The 20,035-nt window shown below is 37.0% G+C and overlaps 1 protein-coding gene across 3 annotated transcripts in view; it reads left to right on the forward strand.

Annotated features, from left to right (window-relative positions):
- Window positions 1-20,035, forward strand: part of NAV3 (neuron navigator 3) — a 375,406-nt gene that overhangs the window by 163,031 nt on the left and 192,340 nt on the right. For all 3 annotated transcript variants that reach the window (XM_081483945.1, XM_081483946.1, XM_081483947.1), the window contains exons 6-8: window positions 2,245-2,313; window positions 5,441-5,580; window positions 17,411-18,437. In XM_081483945.1, coding sequence (XP_081340071.1) covers window positions 2,245-2,313; window positions 5,441-5,580; window positions 17,411-18,437 — 1,236 coding nt within the window. The remainder of the gene's footprint in view (window positions 1-2,244; window positions 2,314-5,440; window positions 5,581-17,410; window positions 18,438-20,035) is intronic.

The raw sequence follows: 20,035 nt of genomic DNA on the forward strand, positions 1-20,035 counted from the left end.
ATGATCAAGAAGGATGGTGGGCAGATCAATTGAGTTTATTTAGTATAACAGTCTATGAAAGAGAGTCAGAAAGGCAGAGGGAACAATATGGTCAAATACAAAGACATTAGAATATGTTAAGAATTGAATCAAGCTCTTGTGTTCTTCAAATAACAGTTTCACAATTACAAGGAGAGAATGGAGCAGAAACTAAGTTTTAAAGAATGGAAGTACAGTGGCTTAGTACAAAAATAGAGGCAACTTGTAGAGTATTCTCTGATGTGTGTGTGCTCAGTCATGTCCGGCTCTTTGTGGCTCAATGGACTGTAGCCTGCCAGCTCCTCTATCCATGGGATTTCCCAGGCAAAAATATGGCAATGGGTTGCCATTTGGGAATAGGATCCCATCTCCTGCATGGGAACTTCCTGATCCATGGACCAAACCTGCGTCTCCTGTGTTTCCTTCTTTGGAAGGTGGATTCTTTGTTTTCAAGCCACCTAAGAAACCCTATATTCTCTGATAATTAGAGAACACACATGGGCAATAAAATAAAGTTGATTTTGGCCAAGTCAATTAACTTCTCTAGATTTTGCTGTTGGTTTCCACTTCCATAGTAGAAATTATGATACTTTATAAATCATGGAGGAAAATATCAATGAGATGGCCTCAGCTCCCTTAGGGAACGTGCATTTTTTTATGGGTGTGTCTCTTGCTCATATTTGTCTTCAGTTTGGAAGGTAAGAGATAGAAGACATCATGGTAAACCTTTAGGTAGTTTCCTTTTTCTCAGTGGACACATTCACAGAAGATGCTTTTTTCACTGCAGGTACTTTTACATTTAAGTTTTGAATGAGTGTCCCATTCCACTGTGATGTTTTTTTTTTAACTGTCCTCTGATGTTATGGCAGCTGAGGTGTAGTTTGGCCATTGTGGTCAGCTGTCTTAGTGTCCAGTGCCATAGGAATACAGAATGCACTCTCTGCAAATAAGAATATATCATGTATGCTCTTGAAAACAAGTGCTCTGAAAAGCTATCTCGATATGCTGTATTTATTCCTCTCTAGCCAGGCAGTTGTAAGGACCTACATGCTCCCACCACAGGCTGCTTCTGTGGAGTTAAGAGTTTACTTAGGAAACATGTCACCATTTTAAGGACACCATTAATCACCATTTTGATTAAATACCCTCTGCTTGGCAGCAGAGCAATTGGCTGAACAGCAGGGCTCCACACAACCCTTCTACCCTGATTCCAACACCCCCATGTTGTTCCTGTCTCCTTGGAGGCCTTGAAAACTGTGCATGTACGACTGGCTTCATGAAGAGGCATCACAATTCACCAGCACAGTGATTCTCTACTCACACCTCAACCCATGGCCATCACAGCACATGTGAAAATGTTTGGGTCCACTGGGTCTTACTATGTCCTCAGAATATAGTTTCAGAGCCATTAGGTAACTCAGAAATCAGTTTCAAACTGAAGCACAAATGTTGATTTTCCTTATAAAGTATCCATTGCTCTTCAAAACTCGATTTCCATGATGCTCTTTGGTGTATTTTTGACCAAAGATTGTGATTTAAAAAATCATTAAGAATTGTAATTTAAGAATGCCCAGAAATTGTCCTCAGCAGTTGTTCAGTCTGTTTTTTAAGAATTTGACTTCATTTTAATATCAATTTTTGCATAGCTCCTTCTCTGGAAAGATATCTTTTATTAATCACTTCCTTAAAATGTATCCAGGACAGCAGATCAGCAATAACTTATTAGACAGAAACCAGATATTTTAACTTTTGGTATTCAAGATAGTATTTAGGTTAAAATTTTCTAATTAGAGTTCATAAAATAATGACTCTCATTTCATACTTTTTTTCATTTGAATCTTTTTTTGAGAAAGAGATCTTGCTATGGTATAAGTCAAATTTTAGCTTTCCTTAAGTTTTCACTGTCATTTACAAAGGTTGAATTCTTTATAAGATGGAATAATACTGCTTAAGAAGGCACTAATATTGTAACACAGCCATTATTTTACAGTCATTGACAACACACTTATTAAGGGGGTACACAGCATTATTTCATAGTATGTTCATAATCAAAGGTCATGGTGTATATGTTACATTATCATAATTTTCTAATTAATTTATTCTTTATGCATGTTTATACATGTTCCAATTGCATTTCATTAACTCATTGTTTTCTTGTAAGTTTGTACTTTCTTTCCATGTTCCAGGAATCGCTTTAATTCAATTTCTCTGTTTCTCCTCATACAGTCTGGCAGCCAGATATGCAACTCAGTCTAATCACAGTGGAATTGCAACCAGTCAAAAAAAGCCTACTAGGTCAGTTAATATCTCTAATTTATTGCTTGTTAGTGATAATAAAGTAAATGCCCAGTAATATTTTGTCCTATCATTCTAAATTTTTTTCAAAAAATGACATACTTCTGGATGAAAAGGTTAGAGTACTGAATTTTCCCAAGTAGTTTTCTGCATGACTTCTTGAGGATGAGCTTGTTGTGTTAAATTATGAAATGGATTTTGAGTTCCTATAATTTAGTTTTGTTATACATAGTGCTGTAACTGGGCTAAAGTCTAGGTTCTAGGCTTAGAGAAAATCAAGGAAAAAAATTACTTTGAAGACCCTCTTCTTTCCAGGTCACAAATTCTGGAAGTAAAACAAGATTATGATTACTTTTTGAAATGGCCTTGCATTGATTATCGCACATTTTGAAGCAGCACTGAGACACATTGGCAGATTTTTGTGGGGCAGTTAGCACTAGGTCAACCTGGGTCATTCTTTTATCTTTAACACTTCAAATTTTTTCTTTATGAAATATGTATTTTAAAGTCAATGTAGTATAATAAATGACAGTGCATTATGTACTGTTTGGAAAATCAATAGTATATAAAATGTGTGAAAATTGATCTTTTTTTACATTAAGTTTCTGGAAACGTGATGGTACAGCTAAGTGAGGCCACAGCAAATGTGGTTTGCCCCCTGATTATGATGTACTTATTTGTGCCATTTCACTCACTGGGGGGGTGTCTCAGTGGCAGTTAACTAGTCACTATTCTTAATAATGAATCGTATTATGCAGTGTTTGACCACAAGGACTACTGATGGTGCCTTGACTTGAGATATTTTTCCCTTGCCTTGGTTTTCTAACTTACGCTCATTTCCATAGTAATTAAACTGATTCTGGATAGGCAAATTGAAAGGGTATTTAATGAAAAATCAGAAGAGAACAGTGACCTGCCATGTTCAGTAAGCATTTTTTATTAACTAGTTCTAAGACTTGTGAATGTAAAATGTATTTTAAGTACTTCTTCAATTTACTAGAACATCTCTTTTTTTGGCTTCATTCTCATTTCTCTTTTTACTACTTTGATGAATGATCTGGAGCTCTGGCTGACTGTCAAATTAGGGTAATGAGAAGAACAAATGGATTTTTAAATTTGTTTTAATTTGTTCTTCTGAGAACTAAAGATCACTTGGCTCCATGGGTCACAGTCAAGATTAAAATGCAATTTATTGCTTTCTAGAAACACATCAAGTTTCACTGCAAGCAGGGCAAATTTTGTAACAAAATCTGTTTATAAATGTGAGTTTAGACTGAACTTTCTAAGTCTGTGGCTAAGTCAACTGGACTAGTTCTCATTTTTATTATGATTGGGACATTTAGCCAAATTAATTAATTGAGTTCTTTCTACATAGTGCAATCACTGGTCTCCAAAATATCTGGTGTCTGTGGTTATTGTGCTAGACTTACAAACCCTGTAGATCCATTTGAGCAAAAGTTAAATGCTGGAGTCATTTGGAAAAGATTCTAATCTTGTATATGACACAACCTCTAATTAGCAAAATAGCTGAAGGAACTATTAACAGCCATATGTATTTAAACTCCAAAACAGAGTCAACATTTTGAAGCTATTAATTATTGCAAGATATCAACATTTCTGTTTTCAGGCTGGTGTATGTGTTTTCCTGATGTACATTACTTTTTGCTATACCTGTTACTATTTTAAAATATTTATAGTATACATTTAAGAGTTTGGTTTCCTAATAATCTATGGAAATAGTATGTCAGGTAGTGTAATAAGGTGAGTTAAATTTTGAATATGGTAGCAACTGATTGTGAAATTGTAATATATTGGGTACCAGTATAACAGATATAAACATTCTTCTACTTTAAACCTTTTCTAAAGGATAACAGTAAAAAAAAAATAAATAAATTGCTACCTTTATAAGTTCTATATTATTTTTGTTATTTTACTTTTAAAATAGAATTTATTCGAGCAGTACACAGTGACATTCACATGGTGGCAGCAAAAACTAGCAAAGATGCTGGCAGTGCTCAATATATCATGTTTTAAATGTGTCTAGAATACCAATACTAGTTCTTAATTTCTAGTTTTAATTTACGTGGATTGTTTATTATAAATATGCAGTATACACTAAATAAAATATTATAATTGCATATTTTAGGCACCATCCTTGAAATAACTGAATACTTGAAATTTTAATATGGGAATTGTTTAAACAGTGAAATAAATGATCCAAACTGATGTTTAATTATAGTTCAAGTAAAACAACTTAAGTACATTAACTCTTGTCAAGCTTTCCCTAATTTTAAGATAGTCTACATGTATTTCCTCATGTCTTGTCCTTCATATAAAAAGAACTGAAGCAACTATCACTATATGTGCATTTTAAATTGCCATTCTACTAACAGATATATATATATATATATATTTTCTTATGATACTTGCATCTTTTTTGTCACATGGCCTGTGTGATTATTGGCCACACTTGTGGGGTAACCAGGTAAAGTCCAGGTCTTCACTTTTGGCAAGAGAGTGAAAGTTTTTATGTGAGACAGGTGGGTCCAATATGAGCAAACTCATGACCCTGGTCTCCACACCATGTTTTAGAGTAATTAACTAGCTCAGATATTCAGTAAGTGTTTGCTCTTTGCAGTTTATTATGTAACTTTATTCTTCTTGTTAGTAACATACAAGTTCATTTAAGATAAAGCCACCTAAGATAAAAACAAATGTCCCATACATTGAAAAAACTTAACAGTAATTGCAGGCAGCTGCTTAATATCCTGAGAACATAATAAAATATTATTATTTCCTTTGCTTTTCATGGAATTGTTACAGCCCGTTTAATCAAAGTTGTATTCATCAGGCATGTGATAAGCATGAGTTTTTTAGTTAGAATTACTTTATTTCTAATTGTCCTGCATTATTAATATACTTTGGAGGCAGATCACATCATATGAAACATATGAAACAAGACATCTCTGGTGATTCTCAAATGTTGTATTTAGCTATTTGTCACTTCAATTTTTGCTGAACTCCATAAATTATGATTTTCCCATTAACCCTTCCCTACTCAGAACCTCCTGTTCTCTATCTTTTTGTAATGTACAATAATGATGTAATTTTTCTTGTACTATTTCAGGCTTCCAGGTCCCTCTAGGGTGTCAGCTGCAGGCAACAGCAGCAAGGTCCAGGGAGCCTCCAATTTAAATAGGAGAAGTCAGAGCTTTAACAGCATTGATAAAAACAAGCCTCCAAATTATGCAAATGGAAATGAAAAAGGTAAGTGTTCTCCCTTTACATCATAAAGGCACAAATGTAACCTATGAGCCTTGTAAATTACATGCTAAATCTAGTGTGTAAGCAGTGTTACAGCATTTGGAGTGGAAATGTTATCAGTGGACTTTCTTATGTTTTCTAAGTGCATCCTCTTGAATTCCAGCTTTCTTCAGGACCTTTCTTATCTGGAGAATATTTTAAGGAAATGTAGTCATTTATATTAAAGCAGTTAGTAATATCCCCATGTTTAAAATCTGTTTCTCAAAGATTTCCTCCTGGATGCATACAAATAACACGTTCTTTTGTCTTCTCATGTTTTGTGAATGTTTATTCTGAAGTCATAAACCTGTATAAAATGTCTTTGAATCCTTAGTTTTAGTTAACTAAATTAATTAAGTGCCCTAAGTGTTTGGGGAAGTTGAGTTTGGAGCATCAGAATTTAAGACATAATTATGAAGGATATTTAGTCTTTGGAAACAGCAGGACAGATAAATATTATGACCTTAATTTTTCCTTTAAGAGACAAATTATTCAGGTTTGTTTTACTTTCTTGAAAGGGTATATGATAGAAACATCCAACCACATGCTAATCAGGAAGAAAGGACACAGTGGAAGTGTGTTAAAGGCAGATTATATACTAACTATACGATACACAGTTCTCTGCAGTGTGTGCAGTGTGTATTTAAAGAGGCTCTGGCTTGATGCATATCCCGGTGGAGCGTGCATCCAAGTGGGAGGATGTGTCATTTACATCTAAACCATAAGAAAATAAAGAACCTCTGTTATTGGGAGCAGTGTGACCCTGTGAGGGACTAGGGCATGTTGAGAGATTTTGAGGTAGTGTTTTCTAATCAATAAAACTTCTCTTTGTAGTATTTAACTCTCCATGCAACAGGAAATTCAATAGTGACAAATATGCTTAGTGGTAGAACAGCTGGCAAGTTTAGTTTGACTAATTCAACCAGGTCAAAAGTTTTTTGGCTCTGATTAGAACATTTCTAATTGTTTCATATGGATGATTTGATGAGACTTCTTTTACTCAGAATTAACAGGGATGATCTAGGAATTATACACTTGACTGAAAATTTCTTACCCATTAAAACACAATTGGGCAGACTCTAAACCCCTATAAACAAAGCAGTGTAATATCCCCAGTTCTTGAGTTAAATGGAAAAAGAAGAAAATAGTATATATTTGGAAGTTAGAATTTTGTCTTTAAAAAACAGTAAAATCTTTGATTTGAGAACCTAAGAAGTATTTCTGAAGACTTATACTTCTCCTGGACAACAATTTCTTATCACAAAAATATCTCCCTCATTTTGTGACTTTTCTAAAAAGTGTCAAAGGCCTTTATGTGCTGTAAAATTCTAAGGGAAAGTAAACAGGCTTAGACCATATATGCTGAGAGGAATGCTCAGGTGTCCAATTTAGCTACATGATACTATAGTTACATAATATTTTTGTAATAAATGACTAGTAACATTGGCAAAGAAACCTAGAAATGCTTTAGATGACCTAACACTTTGATATAATAATGTGTTTTTCTGTCATTTAAAAGTGAAATACTTTTAAACTTTCTGGTATCTAAAATTAAAAATCCAAAGATAGCCAAATACTCCTCTTTTTCCATAGCCATTCAGCCTCTCTAAAAAGTAGCAGTATTTACAATAACCACAAGGTGGAGACAGATGACATACATTATGTGGTTTTTGACCATAAGCAGATTTCCTTAGATCAGTCTCAAGAGCAAAAGTTTTCCTGGTGAATTATAGCCATTACTTTTAATTCCAACAAAGTAAAATTCCAAAACCTTTAAAGTGGATGATCTCACACTCACAAATATTTATAATACATTAAATGTAGGCATTAAATGGTCTGAAACTCAGTATGCTATGCTATGCTATGCTAAGTCGCTTCAGTCGTGTCCGACTCTGTGCGACCCCATAGACGGCAGCTCACCAGGCTCCGCCGTCCCTAGGATTCTCCAGGCAAGAATACTGGAGTGGGTTGCCATTTCTTTCTCCAGTGCATGAAAGGGAAAAGTGAAAGTGAAGTCGCTCAGTCGTGTCCGACTCTTAGCGACCCCATGGACTGTAGCCTACCAGGCTCCTCCGTCCATGGGATTTTCCAGGCAAGAGTACTGGAGTGGGGTGCCATTGCCTTCTCCAGTAATAAAGCTTAAATTGCATTATGTAATACAGGGCTTTCCTCATAGCTCAGTTGGTAAAGAATCCACCTGCAATGCAGGAGACCCTGGTTCGATTCCTGGATTGGAAAGATCCACTGGAGAGGGGATAGGCTATCCACTCCAGTGTTCTTGGGCTTCTCTTGTGGCTCAGCTGGTAAAGAATCCACCTGCAATGTGGGAGACCTGGGTTGAACCCTAGGTTGGGAAGGTCCCCTGGAGAAGGGAAAGGCTACCCACTCCAGTATTCTGGCCTGGAGAATTTGTTTTATACCTTATGTAGTATTTTCTATTAACATGGAGATGCAACTTCATGTCAGTACTTCTGATATCATTTTTAAATTATTGTATCATGCTATTTTATATTGCCAAATGTGCGTGCGTGCTGTCATTTCAGTTGTGCCCAACTCTGTACAACCCTATGGACTGTAGCCCACCAGGAGCCTCTCCAGGCAAGAGATGGGCTTCTCCAGGCAAGAGATGGGCTTCTCCAGGCAAGAATACTGGAGTGGGTTGCCATGTCTTCCTCCAGGGAATCTTCCTAATCCGGGGATTGAACCTATGTCTCTTAGGTCTCCTGCATTGGCAGGCAGGTTCTTTACCACTAGTGCTACCTGGGAAGCCATATTGCCAAAATATTATCTTAAACTGTAGAGCAAACAAAGCGAATATAAACATTACATATGAAACAGTTCATAATTTATCCTTTAGATTTTTCCTGTGGTACATCATTTTGGATAAGAATGTATTTAACCTTTTTGACATGGAGATGTTTTGTGGTAGGATAACATCTAAAACTATTCTATCAGATAATAAGTTGATCTCTGTGACCAACTAGTTTGCATACATATCCTGGGCATGTCCAAATAAGGTGAAAGTTAAACAGGATTTTTCAAAGATTACAGTATCACAATGACAGAATTTAGAAAGTACTGACTTGAGTATTCTAATTGCCATTTCTTTTTAGTTAATAGAAAGTATAACATTTATGTTTAATAAATATTTTGCTAGAAAAAATCATCATACTATCTGTAATGTGCTCCCTGAATGCTTCTAAATGAAAAGTGTACTTTCTACTTTCCTTAAGTCTTAAATGATGAGTTATATGAATCAATTGGGGAATCTCTAGAATTTGTAATAGATAGTAAAGACGTATTCACAATTAAAATAATTTCACTTCTTATTTGAAAACATAATTTTGAAAGCACAGTAGCTTCTCACATGTTTGGGATGGTAAAAATAGCTTATTTGGAATTTTGTGACTTATCTAATAAAGGGAAATCAGTAGAGAATCACAAGCCGCACTTCAAATGATACATCTAATATCATCTTAATAATAATACAAACCAAAAAATAATGTGCTCCTTTCACCAAATGGATTAAAATATCAGTGAACATGGCCATAGGTTAATTATCACTTGCAGAGAAGGCTAAATAGAAATGTTGTTAAAGTAGAAAGCAATGCCATCCACCATTCTGTTGAAATGGAATGTAATAGGGACAAAATTCATAGAACAAATGGTGAAATGAAGACCGCATTGTTTGTAGAGAAGCATTTCTTTGAGGAGTCCAAGTTTCTTCCCTTGATGACCTGCCATTCAGAAACTGACAATGAATAATATATTCTGACACTAGCATTTAGCAGTTTGCTTGTGGATCCTATAAAATTACTCTAGACAAATGTATGCTTTAAAGAAAAATCAAATACCTATTTCAGTGGAAATCAGGGATCCTATGGGAAAAAATGCCGTGGTTCATTTGGACATAACATTTTTTTATGACTTAAGTAATTTATCTTAATAATTCTTTTTTTATAAAATTGACATGATAAATATGAAAAAAGCTTAACAGTTAAGTGTTATCATGAATGTAAATATTCCTGGCTCTATTTGGAATTCACTTTCTGAATTATGATCTGTGAACACATATTACTTGACAGATTTTCTTAGCAGAGAGATGTTTTCCTGTGTTGCTAAGAAACATGCCACAGCAGCGTAGGGCATGCTCCCGTCTCTTTATTATTTCTCCCATGTGATTCTTACATGATGCCTGCACATCTCCGAAAGAGATTTGTTTTCTGTTTTTCTAGATTCTAATGAAGTAGCTTCTGGTGTGGAGGTGTTTTCTTTCACTTACATTCAATATAGATTTAGTAGACTTGATATAGAGAATTTAGCAAAATTGATTTTTTTAAAACTATAGGTTTAATGTAAATGTTGCATTACTCATGTTTTTTTAAAACACAGTTATCTAGTTCTTAAGTATTTTTAAAAATTACTATGAAATTACTATAAGACAAAAAATGAACTCTTATTTTCTTTTCAATGTAATGCAAATATATTTTACTTATTATGTCCCTTTACTGGTGATTTCTTTATGTATTCTGCCAGGACTTTTTGCTTTATTTCCTTAATGATTATATAAACCTATAATGACATGATAACTTCAGGTTAATCTTGGGGATTTTTATGAGGTAAAGTAACTAAGTACATCGATCAAGTGATACAATTAAATAGACAATTAAATATGTTGTTTTCTATGTATACATGCTCACATATTGAGGTGTACACATATTATACATGCTTATACATAAATTAGGTATGTTTCAAGACTCTGGCTGGTGAACTGAAGCTTCCCTAAATCTGCAGTAGTCCACAAAGCAGCACTCTCACCTCACATATGGTACAATATAGACACATGCAGAATGGACAGTGCCTCTACAATCCCTGTAACAGCATTCCATGCTTCTGTTGAGTCATCATAAAACTGATGATTTAGGCATTTTGAAAACTATCATTTATGGGAGACAGTGTGATGAGGTAAACCAGGGCCAGTTGATAACAAGCCATATTTAAATTTGAATGCTTCTTTTTTTAACTTTCAAAATGTTCAAAGTATTTTGGTATATTATTATAAAATGAGGATCTAATTATTTACCAAACTACCATGACTACATTGATCAATCATTTCCTCCCTTCCATAATGATCTGTGATACTGAATATTTAGTAGGGACCACACATGTCACTGACCACAATGTCTGCTAGACAGTGAATACTTTAAAAAGAGAGGTGCTGTTGTTATTTTTGGTGGTACTGTTACTTTGTCATTGGGCTTCCAAGGTGACTCAGTGGTAAAGAACCCACCTGCCAATGCAGGATATGTGGGTTTGATCCCTGGGTTGGGAATATCTCCTGGAGGAGGAAATGGCAACCCCCTCCGGTATTCTTGCCTGAAAAATCCCGTGGACAGAGGAGCCTGGCGGGGCTACAGCCCATGGGGTCGCAAAGAGTCGGACACGACTGAGCAGCGTCTGAGTACACATGCACTTTGTCATTCCTTTGTAAATTGTAGCTGGTTTGTTTCCATCTGAACAGCATACTACTCAGTGAGGAAGAAGCGAGAAATAACTGAGGGTGTTCCCTGGTCCTTTTCTCCGGCTAGTAGCACTGCTGGCAGCATGGCTCTAAGCTCTGAAGCTAACCTGCCAAATTTCCCCAGAGAATCATCTTTATCTAAACTTCCCATATGCCTGTTATGACTGCCACATTTACCTCCGTGTAGTAATTTTAGAACAGATTGGCATTTTCCCCAGGTCATCAAAGTTATTTTTTTGCAGTATGAAATAACTAAAAATTAACTCTGTGAATTTAGCTGTGTTCTGAGCAAGAATTAAAATGTACTTTAACATCAGCTCAGAAGGATGGTGTCAGTAGGATGTCCCAGGAGATAGCATATGGTTAGCTGAATAGTATCTTGTATGATATTCTCCTCTGTTCTTTGAGGAAGAAGGAACCCACACTTCAGGGAGTTATCCGATTGCCTTCACTGTTGTGACAAACGTGACTTTCTGGAGAACCGTACTGGCAGAATTTCTGGGTGGGCCATGGACATATGGAAAAAAGAGAATATCAAAATCTTCCAAATTTTGGAGTCACATAAGCCTGGCTTCCAATTTTGAGTCTCTTTTCTAAATTTTACTGTATAAATGATTTGGAGCAAGTTGCTTTCTCTGAGCTTCAGTTTTCTCATATATAATAGTAGAAATCATAATTATATTGTAGGTTATTATGAATTTAAATGAGGCATGTAGTTAGAGCTCTCAAAGTGATACCATGTATCAAAGTATCTGGGAAAAGTAAGCCGTTAGTAAATAATTGGTTATTGGTTGTAATGGAATCGGTGGTGGTGGAAGGGGGAGGAAAATAACAGGAGTGCAAGCAACTTTCTCTTTGGAGATCAGAGACAAGGAACAGGTATAGGCAGAGAGGGGCCCCTGCAAACACAGGCTACAAGTTTGTTGCAGGAATGCCTTTAGACGTGTGCTGTACATAGCTGTGCTTTCCCCCATACTCAGCTAATCATTCATAGAAGCTGAGTTAACACTCAGAAATGTATCTGTGAGACCAGGCTACTTACTACCGAAGATGTAAATGGCACAGAGAGCAGAATGTGTGGTGGCCCCTACTCTGTCAGAGATGCAGAGGCTGTCATTTCAGTGGCTATTGTTCTGCAGCCTTTCTTGTGAGGAGCCCAGAGACACTCATTATTCTGATCTTCCCCGGATGCACAGTGACCTATGAATTGTGCTCTTCATGAAACCTGAAGCATCTCATTGCTACTGTGTCAAGATGGGGGCAGATTGAGAGTTGAGCTCAGAAAAGTGTCTCTGTGTGTACTCATCCGAGGACAATGGTACAGCTGTTGTATGACTGAGACTGTGGGCTGGATATAGATGTCATAATTTGGAGTCTCCTGTCTCATTTTTGAGTGTGATGATGTTGAATTTCCCCTCTACTTGAACTGTGATAGCAGTCTGTCTAGCTAACATCAGCACACTTATAAAGCATCCTGACTGGTCCTTTTTGACCCCCTCCTCTCATCTTCACCAAAGCTCCCAGGCAGGCAGCAGAGGAATTCCCTGACTTCTTAACCTGGTTGCAGAAACAGAAGATACACACTAAGTATGTGGCTAAAATGATGAAATAAAAGACATTAGGAAAACCTGATAGGTTTCTTTTGTTTTTAGTGATCCCTCACCACTAATTGCCAAGCATCTAGGGGAAGGTTGAACTGGCCAAGGTTCCAGAAGTTCACAGAGTAAAGAATATTAAGGCTGCATAGGTGTGAAAGGTTTAATGAATTTAGCTAATTTGGACACTATCATAAGAAATAGTTCTTTAAAGCCGGTAATTTCAGCAGTTGCCCTGATTTCCCAATCTGTTCAAACTCTGTTACTCAAAACATGGTCTGTGACCAGCAGCATTGGCATGACGTGGCAGCTTGTTAGAAATGCCAGGATCTCAGGGCCTCCTGCAGATCTGCTAAAGCACAAGTGATGGGCATTCAGTAGGATCCCCGGTGACTGAAGCACACACTGAAGTCAGAGACCCTTACATTACACACTTAGAATGCCACACATTGTACGGCAGTGACAGAGCTTGGGCTCTAGAATCACACGTACTAAGTTGCTTCAGTGGTGTCCGACTCTGTGTGACACCATGGACTGGAGCCTGCCAGGCTCCTCTGTCCATCGGATTCTCCAGGCAAGAATACTGGAGTGGGTTGCCATTCTCTTCTCCTGGGGGGTCTTCCTAATGCAGGAATCGAACCCGTTTCTCTTATATCTCCTGCCTGGGCAGGTGGCTTCTTTACCACGAGCACTACCTGAGAACTAGAATCGTACATGTGGGATCAATTCTAGCCACACAACAATTCCTAACTAGTTGTGTACCACTGAATGAGTTGCTTAGACCCTCAAACCCTTGGCTTCCACAAGTGAGTATTATAAATAGAAGCCCTTCCCAAAAAAAAGATAGGCAAAGTAATTATAAAATTGTAAAAGAAAAACACCGAAAAAAATAGATAGGAACCCTTCTCATCTCATCAGGTAGTTGTGAATGCTAATGTGAGAAAATATAAAGAACCTTCAATAAAATGTTAATAGCTAGTAGGCATTATTATGTTTGTAATAATCATTAATATTATTTTCATTATAGAATAAGAAATATTGCAAATAACTTTTGGGATCAATGTAAGAAAGTGAAGATAAATTCAATATGAGGCCATTATGTTCCTATAAACAATAATACAGCAGACTATGCTTTCATTTTGGGGGTACTTTGTTTCTCTCTAACTCTGAATCCCAATATGCATATGTACATATTATTTAAAAGTAAATAAATAGGATAAATTTTCACATAGTTTCCTGGAAAAATCCTATATTCCTCCTGCCATGAATGTCTGCGTATCTCCCTTAGCTCATTTGTCTTGATCTTATTTAATATTGTACAGCCCTTTGTGCACTTCTGATCTCTTCCATTTTCTTTCCCACCTCCTACTCATTTAACATTTAGTATATGCCATTCATCTTTTGTTGAGTCCAGTTTCTTTCCTCTGACCAGATTGTGTCTTGGGGAGTCTAAGGGCTTTGCACAAAATAGCTACTCAGTAAATTTTAACAGATGTTGTGCCCAGATTCATGTCCTAGAGATTGTAGGAACTAAATAGCACTGATTAATATTTCTGTAGACAGACAAAATAGAGCCGTAGATGTTGATGTTGACAAAAATCACTGAAATAGTAAGTTCACTGTGTGAAATGCATAGGCACGTACACAAGTCACAGAACTTGAGAAAATTCATCTTGCTTGGGGGGTGTTTTGTTTCCAGTTGAACGCAGGTAATCAAGAAATAAAGTTCAAATAAAATTCTATTAAAGGCATTAGTTTGACATTGACTGTCCTCTGTTTCCAGACTCCAGGAACAATGTTATTCCTTATCATTTTCAGAAACTGTAAAATTGTATTTAGCACTATATACATTTAAAAATATTATGACATAGTCGTTGACAGAATTAACTTAGAACCCCAAGCTAAATTCAGTTCTCAAACTTGTCACAAATTTTGTAACATTAGCCAAGTTATTTAACCTCATTATGCTTCAGTTTGTTCACATGCAAAATGAGGGTAATAATGAAAATTTCATGCAGTTGTTGCAAAGATTGAATTAATGAATGTCAGATACTTAGTGTCCTACACATAGAAGGTGCTGTGTACATAGTGTAGAACTATGCATAATATAGACCATAATATATGGTCTTTGCTTTCATGGACCATATATATAGATGTAGTAGAAGAAACAGACAATTACAATGAAGTTATAATGGCTATAATAACTGGATGGATGAAACTGGAGCCCATTATACAGAGTGAAGTAAGCCAGAAAGAAAAACAACAATACAGTATACTAATGCATATATATGGAATTTGAAAGATGGCAATGATAACCCTATATGCGAGACAGAATAAGAGACACAGATGCATGGAACAATTTTATGGACTCTGAGGGAGAAGGTGAGGGTGGGACGTTCTGGGAGAATAGCATTGAAACATGTATATTATCATATGTGAAACAGAACACCATTCCATGTTCGATGCATGAGACAAGGGCTCAGGGCCGGGGCAATGGGAAGACCCAGAGGGATGGGATGGGGAGGGAGGTGGGTGGGGAGTCCAGGAAGGGGAACACATGTAAACCCATGGCTGATTCATGTCAATGTATGGCAAAAACTATTACAATATTGTAAAGTAATTAGCCCCCAACTAAAATAAATAAATTTATTAAAAAAAATAATAATAATGGCTATAATAAGAGAAATAAACCATGGAAGAGGGCTTTCCAGGTGACGCAGGGGAAAAGAGAACAGCTGCCAAAGTGGGAGACTCAAGAGGTGCAGGTTTGATCCCTGGATCAGGAAGATCCCCTGGTGTAGGAATGGCGACCCACTCCATTCTTGCCTGGAAAATTCCATGGATAAAGGAGCCTGGCGGGCTATAGTCCGTGGGGTCGCAAAGAGTTGGATACGATTGAGTGAGCACACAGTCATCACCTAACCCAGACTTGATGCTCGGGAGAGCAGAGGTGAGGGTGGAAATGATGGTATTGTTTTTTTGCAGAGAAAATGAGGTGAAAGTGAGACCAGACCGATAATATGTTCTGAGGAAATGTGTGATAGGCATTTCTAACTGTAGATAATCAGTGTACTCTATCTGCTACTGAGAATGATTCAGATTACAATGAAATGTTAACAGTTTCTGAAAGGAATCTGTAAGTGAAGTAAATCTGGAATAACCTATACTTAAAACAGATACAAGTAAAGGATTGAAATCCATTCACAGAGACTGAAGGCGTTTGAGACATTGGGCATTTGAATATTGTTTGGATTTGTTTGTCTGGAATTAGTCAGATACTTCTATAAGAATATCTTACTGTTTGTGTATGAACCAAATGGAGCGTTACAAATATTCTAGAAATGGACACAATTATAGACTTTAAATACTGTAAAAAAATCAATGTATTATCCTATGCTTTCAAATTTAAATATACCATGTAAGAGTATTATCAGTGAACTACTACATTTTAGTGAAGCATATATACAGAATTACACCAATTTTTATTAGTTAAAATGAGGAATTGTAGGAAGCATAGTGAGAATTAAAAGTTAATGTTGGTGTACCAACTCAATATTAAAATACTTGTCTATTTGTTGTTGTTGTTTTAGTCACTAAATCATAGCCGACTCTTGCAACCCCAAGGACTATACCCTACCAGGCTCCTGTGTCCATGGGATTTTCCAGGCAAGGATACTGGAGTGGGTTGCCAATTCCTTCTCCAGGGGATCTTCCCAACCTAGGGATCAAACCTATGGCTCCTGCTGCATCTCCTATATTGCAGGTGGATTCTTTACTGCTGAGCCACCAGTGAAGCTCACATTTGTCTATACAGTTGTTTTTATTAATATCAACTTCACAAATCTATATTATTTTAGGCTCATTTATTAAAAAAGAAAACCTAACTCATGCAAAAATTCAATAAACAATTTAACCTCTTTTCATGTCTCTAACTTCTTTATTTATTTACTTTTTATGTAAATTTTTCTTCTGAAAAATAGGTAAGACAAGTATTCTATGCCAATTGACTTAATTACATGTTTTTTATCATGCATTTTGATACCCTTGAAGAAAACATTTGAAAGTGAAAGCATTGCAGTTTTATATTTATTAATATTTAATTGGTTTAATGGACTCCAATTCTGGAATATTATTAAAAGATTCTTTAGTAAACTATTTCCTTTGGACATGTCATCAAAACAACTTTGCATTAATTTGACAATATCTAGTATGTTAACAGCATCATTGTTGCCTCTTTTATGTAAATAGCTAATTTAATTGTTTATTACTCCATTTCTCAGAAAAAGAGGATGGAAGAGGGAGGTATTTATGGTAGATGAAACTTCAGGTAAATGACATGACCAGAATTATATGGTTCTCAAATGCTATATAGGTCTCAAATTTATGCTGAGATCTCTTTAACTCCAAACTCACTTTTTTCTTCTATATGATATTATAAAATCTTTTTTGGGTTTAGTTTTTTAAGACTTTTAATCAATCATTCATCAGTGTTGTAATAGTCATATAAAAATTCATATCATAATGAGATTGCTGAGTGGAAAGTAAGTTAACACTAGTGCGCTATAAATACTTATATGACAGTGGGCCTTATCTTCTTATAGCCCTCAAAAAGTAGCTTGATATAAATGATCAAAAACTAATCAGCTTTTTAAAAATGTTTGTTCTTAACCATGTCCAGATTCCTCCAAAGGACCTCAACCATCTTCAGGGGTAAATGGTAACATGCAGCCTCCCGGAACTGCGGGGCAGCCCCCTGCCTCAGCCATCCCTTCTCCAAGCACCAGCAAGCCGTGGCGCAGCAAGTCCATGAATGCCAAGCACAGCGCCACCTCCACCATGCTCACCGTGAAGCAGGCAAGCCCCACCACCTCTCCCACACCGTCTGCAGACAGACTGAAGCCCCCTGCCTCAGAAGGGGTCAAAACCGCTCCCTCAGGACAGAAATCCATGCTTGAGAAATTCAAGCTGGTCAATGCCCGGACTGCTTTACGCCCCCCGCAGTCTGCCAGTTCAGGACCCAGTGATGGCGTGAAGGAGGACGATGCCTTTTCTGAATCGGGTGAAATGGAAGCTTTGAACAGTGGTCTCAATAGCGGTGGCTCAACAAACAGCAGCCCCAAAGTGTCACCGAAATTAACCCCTCCAAAAGCTGGAAGCAAAAATCTCAGCAATAAAAAGTCTTTGCTACAGCCAAAGGAAAAAGAGGAAAAGAACAGGGACAAAAGTAAAGTTTGTACTGAAAAGCTGGTCAAGGACGAGAAAGATCAGACGATGGAGACGGCTCCAAAAAAGACCTCTAAAATTGCAAGCTTAATCCCAAAGGGTAGCAAGACGACAGCAGCCAAGAAGGAAAGCTTAATCCCCGCTTCCAGTGGAATTCCAAAGCCGGGCTCAAAGGTGCCAACAGCAAAGCAGACTGTTTCACCTGGCAATTCAGCAAGCAAAGAGTCTGAAAAGTTCAGGACTACCAAGGGAATCCCTTCCCAGTCCTTCCCTAAGCCCACAACCACTGAGAAAGCAAGCACATCCAGTTGCCCTGCTCCCTTGGAAGGAAGGGAAACCGGCCATGCTTCTCTGGCGGGTTCCTCTGTTGGTTTAGTGGTTCAAGGCAGTGGGCAGAGCTTGGGAAATGGTGCTGTCCAGCTCCCTCAGCAGCAGCAACACAGCCACCCAAATACCGCCACTGTGGCTCCATTCATCTATAGGTAAGGTGGCCTCTGTTCTCCACAGCTTTAAACAATGACAGGTCTACGTACTCAGTGTAATGAGGAAGGTTGCAGAGTCCTATTTTACATAGTCGTTGTGGTTCAATGGTTCATTCTCAAGTTAGAGGTCTAGAATTAAAAATTTTAAGAGAAAAGCTCCCGTATTCAGTCTGCTAGTCCTCTTGTCCTCCCCCTCTCCCCCTTTTATTCCCCTCTCTACTCAAGAACTGGAGGCCTTTGAAAGTGAACCTACTCTTTGTCCAAGGCAAAATAGAACCCAGGTGCCATGACTTTTTTCTTGGGCCTATTACTATTAGTCATTCAAAACAATTTTATTAGTCATTTAAAATAATTCTTGTTTTTATGGAGTTTAGAGATATTTCACCCATGGGAGAAAGTAGACCCTAATGGTTAAGGGTGCAGGTCCTAGAATCAGGCATATGTAGACTTAATACCCAGGTCTGCCACTTATCAGCTATATGCCTTTGGACAATGAATTTAACATCCTTAATCTCATTATTTTCAAGTGTCAAAGAAGAATAGTATCTAACTTGCTGAGTTGGGAAGAATAACAGGCATAATGCATTTAAGATGCTTATTATATATTCCGGCACCTTGTACATGTTTGTTCTATGTTGTTTATAAGGCATTGTTTTCCCAACATATAATGTATATTAACTTTCCACAGCTAGGCCTGTGTTTCTAGGCACAAATAACGATCTACATAATTATTATATTTATACTTTATTAACTTTTATTTATATTTTAGTTTTCATGTATTAAAATATATAGCATATGCTATATTTTCAAATATATATCCTACTATACAGTTCTAAAAAGAATACATTTTGCCTATTGTTTGTGGTAAGTTTTAATCAGTTAAAAATGTCAGTGGTGCTGTGTCATCATTTTCATTCACTGTCTTTTCAGTGAAGAGGGTACTGGAGAGGAATAATGCCTATGATTTTTGGCAGTTGTATAGTTTATCTACAGGAAAAAGAGGATGTAGCATTTACTACAAATAGGAAATGATCAAGATTATATTGTTTCAAATTTTATTAAATTTATTGAATCTATGAGTTTTTAAGTAAAGAAAATAATCATAATGCTTTGTTTTCTCTCACTGAAAAACCTAAGTGCTTTAAGTGATTCCTGCCCTCCCTCCCCCGCAACCCAGGGCTTTATATATTCATCCTAACAAATGTTTAGTTACCGAATTTCAGGTCTTAGGTTACCTTATTTAAGTCTGCTCTTCTGACTAATAGCAATAATCCATTTAAAACTGTTGTATTCAAATCGTATGGTGTCATGGAGCCCAAGCTCACTCTGCTCGCTGCAAGGCAGGGCAGTAAATCCAGAGTCGGGTTGCTGGGTCAAGGAATAATGACTTTCATCAGAAAGCTAGCAGACCAAGAAGACGGCAGACTAGTGTCTCAAAAACCATCTTCCCTCAGGCCTCTGAATTCACTCTTTTTATACGAGGGAGGGGGAGGGGCCCACTGCAGCGCCAACCAATGTGTGAGCGGGATCAGTAATGGTTGCTCCCTGAAAGTTGCTCTCTAACAGTCACTCGCTTGGGGGAGGGGCACACTGCGATG

Source organism: Giraffa tippelskirchi, chromosome 4 (assembly GCF_054371585.1).
Source record: "Giraffa tippelskirchi isolate mGirTip1 chromosome 4, T2T-mGirTip1v1.2.pri, whole genome shotgun sequence".
NCBI lineage: Eukaryota > Metazoa > Chordata > Mammalia > Artiodactyla > Giraffidae > Giraffa > Giraffa tippelskirchi.